At 37.5% G+C, this 8,903-nt stretch overlaps 1 protein-coding gene across 6 annotated transcripts in view; it reads left to right on the top strand.

The window, feature by feature from the left end:
• The first annotated feature begins 693 nt into the window (after positions 1–693).
• The window catches only part of NTRK2 (neurotrophic receptor tyrosine kinase 2), a 230,715-nt gene continuing 222,505 nt past the window's right edge, over positions 694–8,903 (top strand). The window contains exons 1-2 of one of the 6 annotated variants that reach the window (XM_063454989.1): positions 694–937; positions 1,658–2,216. In XM_063454989.1, the coding sequence (XP_063311059.1) occupies positions 2,008–2,216 (209 nt within the window). In that variant the 5' untranslated portion in view covers positions 694–937; positions 1,658–2,007. Of the gene's footprint in view, positions 938–1,178; positions 1,202–1,344; positions 1,423–1,657; positions 2,217–8,903 lie in introns of those variants that run through there. The other 5 variants (XM_063454987.1, XM_063454988.1, XM_063454984.1 and 2 more) reach the window with 5 other exon arrangements.

Here is an 8,903-nt window from a genome sequence, read left to right as displayed (position 1 = left end):
AAAAATGCTCTGAAACCACAAATGAAAAGACATATTCCCAGACACACCATTTTAATACCAGTCATTTATGACCAACTATGTTTGATAAACCATCATGTTGTTAAATACCATTATCTGCAGTTATTTCGTCGTTTTCACTGCAGTGCTCAATAAAACGCACAGTTCTAGCACATACATAAAATACACACACACAGACACACACACACACACACACACACACAAACACACTCACATGCATATATTCTGAGATTGCTAAAGGATCGTGGTGAGCGCTTCATTTTTATTTTCTTGTACAAGTGATCGTGGGCAAGGATTTAACGGGCAATGCGAGATATTTGCAGGACAGATCATTAAATATACATTTGTGGGAGATGACCGTGCAGATCGGTACATGAGATGTATCACCCAGTGTGCAGCATATTGATAGAAGCAGGTAGAATGCCATGACAAACAGTATTGGAGGAGAGAATTCTCAGCATTCCAATCACGTCTCTCTCTCTCATTCCTTGTGTGTAGGTGTAGCTAGCTGGTTTCTGTGTACCATATGATCAGGAGCTATACACAAACTCATGTTCTGCATCTCCAAATTGAAGGAATCTTAAAAAATAAAATAAAAAGGGGTGAGTGTGTGTAGGTGGGGGGCACACTGAGGCTGTAGCAGAGTATGTGTGTAGGACAGTGTGCCTAATTGTGTCTTGATGAAGGCACATCCCATTGGTCCCCCCTCTTGTTGCTTTGCTCCTGGAGGATGATGTTGGGTTTCTGCCCCTGCCCTGCGTCACTGCTCACGTCACTTCTCCTTCCACAAGCTATTGGCATGGGAATGGGGAGGGAGACGCTTCTACTTATTATTAGCACTGGAGACAGTGTGTAAAAAGCCCATATTGGAGACCAGTAGTGCGGAGCTGTCAGTGCCGGACAGGAGCAGAGAGCACAGGTAGGAGATATGGGTTGGTGCATGCCCAGCTCACCTGTTCTAGGCATGGAGGCTGGCCAGGCATGGCATTGGACCCACTGGCATTCGCAGTGTTTTTAGGCTGGAGGGTTTATAGCGAGCAGCATCCCTGGCAGTGAATGAGTTAGAGCTGCTCTGCATGTAAGCTGTATATCTGCCTGCAAGCTCAGCCATTCCATTGCCTGGTACATGGACTGGGGTCTGATACTGTGTAATAACACGAGCTGACCGCTGCATGGCTGCCAGGTAAACAGCTGCACAGACTTACAGCACTTACCGTCTCCCTCCATCTCCCTCTCAAACCCATCCACCCCCTCCCTGGCTCTCCTCTTGTTCTCCTCCATCCGTCCCTCTATCCCTCCATCCCTATACCGTCATTCGGTGTCAGGTGAATGATGCTCTCCTATTCTGGGAATTTTGTGATGCTGTTTAAATGGCAGAGATAGTGCTGGTGACATTATCTATCGGTATGATTAATAATGCTACACGTGGAATGACTCAGGATTGGCTTTTTATCCCTAATGCATATGTATCATGGGTTATTCCTAGCGATACAATGCATCTGGTGAGGGAGAACTGATAGATTGTCAGCTTCGTGTCCACCCACTGGAATGGATTGGTGAAGCTGGGGATCAGCTGTTTCTCTCTCTCTCTCTCTCTCTCTCTCTCTCACTAATTTTTATTTTTTCTATTTTCGTACAGAAGGAGCAATAGGAGTGGAAAAGCATCTCTCTGTATCAGACCTGTTATTTAGCCACAGCACCTTCTTCACGACGAGCTTAGAGGAGAATACATTTTGAATACATTGTGATTTTTTTTTTGTCCTCCCTACCTGTGGCTGGTGTTTTACCTTGGACTATAACTATGGTCTGCAACACCTAACACCAAGCATCTGAATTTCTTACAGGATTATGATTCCTTACATGCTTCATTATTACTGACTCCCACCAATAGCAGGAGCTGCCAGTTCCCCTGGGGGTGCAGCAGTGAGCTCTGGGTCTGCAGGCAGACTGCCTCATTAATTTGGGGATCCACAGGACCTCAGATCCAACATGGGCCTTTGGAAAACATTGCATGGACCTGATTTGTTTCAGGTGTGGTGCTCTTGTTGCATTCTCCTGGTTTTACTTTGGAGGGGGTCGGCCTGCCCTTCTTCATGCAAGTGTAATTCAACGATGATTGCCTGCACTGTTCCGTACCCGGGGATTGTTGCTTTTCCAGTGCTGGGGAGTTCCGCGCAGGCGGAGAACATCACTGACATGTGAGTACCGCGCAAAGTGTTAACGCTCCGCAACCCCAATACAGCTGAGAGAGGCTAAGCCGGGGCACCGACACTTATTATGGAACAAATGTCTCTATTTAACAAGGGGGAGGTGGCACTATTTTGTGTGATGATGACAGCTATTCCTTAAGGGAGATTACACGAAAATTGATTATAGGGCACGTACTAATATTCCAGACGAGATGTGTTCATGGGTATGGGAGATATACTGCCATTCCTTATGCGATGTATACCATTATTCCTCATAGCACATGTGCCACTATTCTATATGAGACGTGTACGGTATCAGTATCCAGGTTTAGCAGAAGAGGAACATCTAGAAGGGATGCGTTGATTACAATTAGGTGTTCATTAGAATTGGAAAGTGCCCACTGGTCCTTATAGAAGCTGTGACACTCCAATAGTTTTTCCATTCTGGCAGACATGCAACCCCCATGGGCATGTGATATAATGGGAAACTTGTTCATATAATGCAGGTGAAGTGGTCCCATGCCCTCGATAAAGAAAGGTAGAGTGTCACTGTTCAGAATAGGAGATAGGTAAGATGCCAATACATCAACAAGAAGGGCTACCATAAATTTGACAAGGATGGCATCATCCAGGTGTAGAGATTGCTTTATGACATTATTGAGTAGAGATAATATGACTCATGCAGCCCCAGAGAGTCCAGAGGGAATTTCCATTTAAATACCATTACATTGTGTTTAACAGTTAATTATTTTATTGCTTCACATCAATACACACTAATCCGCTGTGTGCAGAATATATTCCAGTGACTTTGGTGTGGCAGACCCCCCTGTGTAAATAAAATGCTCAGAAATGTGACATTGTAAAAAGTGAGTTCATTTACCTTTAGCCTGCCTGATAAGCATCATTTGGTATAAAGCTGTCCTGTAATGGGAGATGCTGTGTGTGCTCAGCCACAGACACAATGTGCTGCTGGTGAGAACCTTAAAAGCATTGCTTTGATTTAATTTCACTTGACTTCTCACTGATATGGTTTTAAGAGCCCTTAGATAATAATTCTTAATTGGCCGATAGTGCAATTCCCCAGGCACAGATCGCATGACAGTACTCTTCCAGATAGTGTATAGATATATCTATATATATTGGATGATCTTACCTGTCTGGATAATGAACCTCACACTTATTTACTACAGTGACAATTCGAAGTGAATCTCAAATTTAAGGCCACAGTAACTGGATTGAAACCGTGGCTGATCTAAAGAATTTTTACAGTTTGGCTATATTGACATTAAGTCTGAAATACACTCTGGGTTCACTTCAACACTTTAAATTCTCACTTTGGTAATTAACTTTGTCGGTTTTAGGTGGGAATCCTACAGCCAGCTCTCTGTACCCATTAGATTAGATGGATGCTGTTTCTCCAGACTGGTTAACTCTTTCAGTGCCAAAGTTAATTCCCAGAGTCATGTGCCATTTGATTCATGCAAAGTAAAAGTAAGGTTAAAAATGACTGCAGAGGTGCATATAACCTCTGTAATACTGACATTAAAATTAATAAAGTATATATTTATTTTTTACTTTTTCTATTCATTTTTTTTTTTTAACGTTAACAACTCCATGGAATAATTCTCAGAGATGCCTGCTGCATAGCTCCACACAGTATAAGGATCCTGTTACTGTTCTGCATGAGATACATTAGTGGATAGAGACATTAACTATATAAGTGCTCGTCATTGCTTTGTGTGTGAACTTAGTATGACAGGTTAATAACACACAGTGTAACTGTGTGCCTTGCTCCCATGCCAGGGCCCATACATGCCCAATTCATTTTTTGCTTTGTCAATACAACCTGTATCATACACACAGTGTGTAGGAAGGGCCCCTAGTATCATTTCTTCTCTTATCTTATTACAACTAACATATTTCCAAATGATAGATCAATTACTATTATTACCACAGTATATCCTCCTGATCTGTAATACTGTTAATAGCATTACCATGCTGAATGGCAGCGTTCATGAAATCAATAAACTGCAGACAGAAAATAGCAAAACCCAGGGAAGGAGTCCAGCTCTGGAGATTTGGATACTTCTACCCCAGCTGTGCTTTAACTAAGGATGCAATGCAGCAATGTGGGCTACGTGCTTGTATAGTGATACTGGGTGTATCATCTAAATAGGGAGCTTTGTTATTTCCTATTTATTTCAGAGTATTCTATAAAAAGCAGTATCAATATATATATTGAAAGACAAGCTTAGTAGCATTGCATTTCGACAAAAAAAACCGAGAGACAGAATGTGTAATTTTTCTGTGACACTACAACTGGTACAAAATTAATACAGATACAGTCCTGAGATGGTGTATCTATTTTATGTTTTTTTTCTGTTCAATATTTTATTGTGTAATTCATTTAATCAAAGGTGAGATGAAATGAAAAAAAAAAAAAAAAAACAACAAATGCTGGGGGTTTTAGAACCTGTTGCATAAACTGAAATATTTGTCACCCATTTTATAAAATCAGATTTACATTATACCATCATTTCATGTCTTGACACATAATTCCAGTTTTATAAACATACATTTTCATAAAACGAATATCAAAATAATATAGTAGGTGTATATAATTTCAGCAAAAAAATAGATTTTAGTTAAATGTGAGAAATTCTTGAAATGATGAAACTACATAATAATGTTGAGAATGCCTTGTTTCGGTGGTCTGTGAATGTACAAATACTGCACCCTTATAGTCAATTAAGAGTGGAAAGCAGCATTTAGCAAAGGGGGTTATTATAGTCACAATGAACTCTATTAACTAGACAGTAAAGAGAGGTTAATTTATACCTATGTACACTGGTTACAGTAGAATAGCACAGCTGGAGAAAATCTTAAAATCCTCTATTTTGGCCTACAATTTTCAAATCTCATTAACGTATTGTGAATAACTCCCCAAAAATCCATGCAATGGAAATTGTTAAAGAACAGTAAGGTGATACACTATAATAATAGGCTGTTCATCACATACTCTTACTTGAATTTGTTACACTATGAATAAAGTAAAATATACCAAATAAAAAAGAAGGGCAATTTTTAATCTAAAATAATATTTCACGTTGTTTCAATTTATGGGACATTTGTGTTACAAATCACTACACAGATTTAACACTGATTATTTTACTTCTATACAGTAATATAATTCCTAGTTAATAATCTGAGTTGGAAATTTCCCTGTTTGTCTTTTTAGGCCTAAGACGTTCAAATCTATCATCAAATCTTCCCGAATTCTGCAGGGTTTAGTAAATAAACCCACGTTTGTAATAGTTGGAAAATCCTCCAATGCATGAGAATAGTTTTCACCTTGTAGATTTAAATTTAAATGTGTCAGCATTTTATTTAATTCTAAATGTTTTCAATTCACTAGTAAACGACTGCCTTATTTACTTTTTAGGTATACCTTGACATTATATTTTTGCTATTTCTAAATTTTGCTTTTAAATATCAGTTCTGTGCAATATTTTGGAGCTGCAGATTTGGATTTCTTTAATTTTCTTTCCTATAATGTTTGTTTTGCTGTTAGCTGTAGTTGTAATTCAAAAACATACAATATTAACTGATATTGTGTTGACTCTTTCTAAACCAATTGTGTGTTGATTAAGGGCAGTGCTCTAAAAACTGCCGTCTTAAAGAATGAATATTTTTATGGATAAAAGCAGCAATTATTTATTAACATGTAGACATGTTAAAACTGATTGCAGTCATGTAGATAGTTAACACCGCCTTAACAAAAAAGTAAAAGAATTAGATATACTGTCTTTTTTTGGAATTTAAGAATTTAAGAATTAAAAATTTTGTGCAATGTAGATTTTTCTTATTATCAAGTTTTTTGAACACGTGTTTTGTTCACAGAAGGTTAGGTGCCTTGATGTTGCTTGAACAGCGCTGGGAGAATTAACTGGCTTTGAGAAAGTTCAGTAAATCCCTAAATCAAGTCATTTGCAAAGTAAAGATACTGATTACAACTAACTCTCAATGCGGGTGGGTGCCATTGTCTATCTTTACACAAAAAGGCTTTGCAAATGTATGTTTTAAACATGGTTACCATTGATGATTGAAGAATTTATTTTATTCATTTAATTGTTTGCTAACTGGTTGTTTAAATCAGCATCTCAAATAACGAACATCTCAAATATTCAGACTAGTTTACACAAACCAACCCCTGTCGGTATTTGCAATAAAATCATGTTTTCATAAATTGAGAAAGACTAGCAACATTTTGGTTAAAATACAAATAAAATCCAATCCAGCATAATGGGGGTTTCCAACTCCCTTTTTTTTTATTGCATAAGATTTTAAAACAACAACTTGCTTTTTAGGGACTAAATCCTGTAATTTCTCATTTTGATCACTGAGTATTATCACAGCCTACTGGTTGACTTAAAAGCTCACAGCTAAAAAAAACACATCTTAATTGTTGAAGCTCAAGATATTTAATTGGAGAGTTGATTCTAACAACCAGTGGGTAAACATTTTGAATTAATAAAAAAATGCATATAGTTATCTTTAGAAAGCCTGGCATGATGCTAGCTAAAACTATTACTTTACAGTGAGCACATCACCAGCTAAGTCCTTCCTATGGGCCAATTTGACGTGGGGGTTCCCAGGAAGCCATATAAACCAATGGCCTCCCTTCCGTTCTTCGTGTGTAAGGATCTTGTTGTAGAAGGATTGCTTTTACAGCACTTTCCTTACATTCCCCTGATTGATTTACAACATAATGTCTTTTTAAAATTAATTAAAGAAAATGCTAATGGGTGTTTAGTACCTGCACGTTGAATGGGTCCATACAAATTGAACCTCTCATTGCCATGAATAGTATATTGAGAAGATTTTAGTGGAAGTTAAAACGCCTATGTTACTTTCTGGAAGGAATTCATTTACTGCAAAAGAGACTTTTCAAACTGCTCTTAGTGTTATTCACTAAACTACCATTGTATGGGATTCACTTGGGAATTGCAAATTTTAGACATAAAATAATCAACTGAAAAAAAATCTCTAGGTCATTAATGTATCTGACTTGAATACGTTGACTACAATGTGCAATATCCTGGTGAATTTCAAACAAGTTACCTTTACTGAATAACCCACTAAGGTTTTTTTTTTTAAATTGATAAATATATTAAAAAAGGTTTTTATGCCTACATTTGTCTCACTAAGCTGATTGGCATATCATGGCAATCAGCTTTAAAAGCATACAATTGGCAAACCATGGCAATCAGCTTTAAAGGCATAAAATTGGCACATCATGACAATCAGCTTTAAAGGCATATAATTGGCACATCATGACAGTCAGCTTTAAAAGTTTACAACCGGCACACCGTGGCAATCAGCTTTAAAGGTAAATAATTGGCACATCTTGGCATAAAATGGTATATTGACCACAAAAAAAAAAAGATTTGAAAGTGTATTTCGATTTTTAATTTCTCTGAGAAGGGCTCACACTACCTTTAGTTCAAGTAAATCAAATGCACGTTGTGGAATTTACTTGTAGGTCTCTTGAACCCATTGTACTATATTCACAAAATGCATGGTGCTTTATAAATAATAATACCAAAATAATTGTAGTTATGGAGGAATTCAACAAGGGCAATAGATATATAAACAAGGGGAAGAATATGGGGTGTGCGTATAGGTAGAAAAGAGTGATATACACATACATTTAGTTTACGTTTATGTAATTGTGAAGTGATCATTCAGCTTATCAATATTTTCAAAGTGAGACTATGAGTTGTCCAGAATTAAACTCGCTAAGTGTCTGCAGATGGAGTGCTATACATAGAAAAATGTCAGGGTTGATGAAGGTTGAGGAGTCTTTGGGTATGACAGTTCTGAGGTTTGTATTCTGTGCATATGGTGATGAAAAACATGGAGCAGACACCTTTCTCCAGATTAATAGAAGGGCATAGTATATGTCGAGGGAACATGGGAATCTATGGATCCTTGCTTAAAATATTAACCCCCGCCACAACTGCATGTGTTGTGAGAAAGTAGGAAGATATGTTTGTCAGAAGCTGTCTGGTTAATTTTGGTTCTGGTAGACCACCGTACATTTTGTTATCCCCAATCCATATGGCATGGTATTGGGTATCGAGTAGATGGCATTTTTCACCAACTGGCACGTTTTGTCTACATATATAGTAAATCACGTGTCACATTTTTGTCTTGGTTCCCAGCTATAGCTACTCATTAAGTGGGAGATATATCGTGTCATACAGCACAATAGTTATGTCTTTAAAATTATATTGTGTTAATCGTTCTTCAAGTTTTGATACTAAGATTATGTATCTTGACATTACTGACTTGAACAACTAACCTGTACTGTATGTAGGTCTATGCATAGTGGACATTTAATTTGTTTTGCCGTTGTCCAGCAAGTCAGTTGTTTTTCAGTCTCTAGCAGCTTTGAAACCAAGCCAAGCCAGGTGTGTCAATTGCAGCAGGTGCACAAAAATGGTTCAGTGCACACACACAAAAAAGCACAGTAGAGAGTTTTATAATGCTACATAAACACCTGTCTCATGTAAGTGTTGGAATTTAATCAAACAACTTGTGTTTAATGTTGACCTGTCATAACATGTCCAACTAAATATATAGCAAATCCTAAAGCAACAAATATATCATGTATCATTAAAATAAATAATCTAT

The sequence above is a fragment of the Pelobates fuscus genome, chromosome 5, assembly GCF_036172605.1.
Source record: "Pelobates fuscus isolate aPelFus1 chromosome 5, aPelFus1.pri, whole genome shotgun sequence".
NCBI lineage: Eukaryota > Metazoa > Chordata > Amphibia > Anura > Pelobatidae > Pelobates > Pelobates fuscus.
This window is presented reverse-complemented; position numbering and strand designations above follow the sequence as displayed.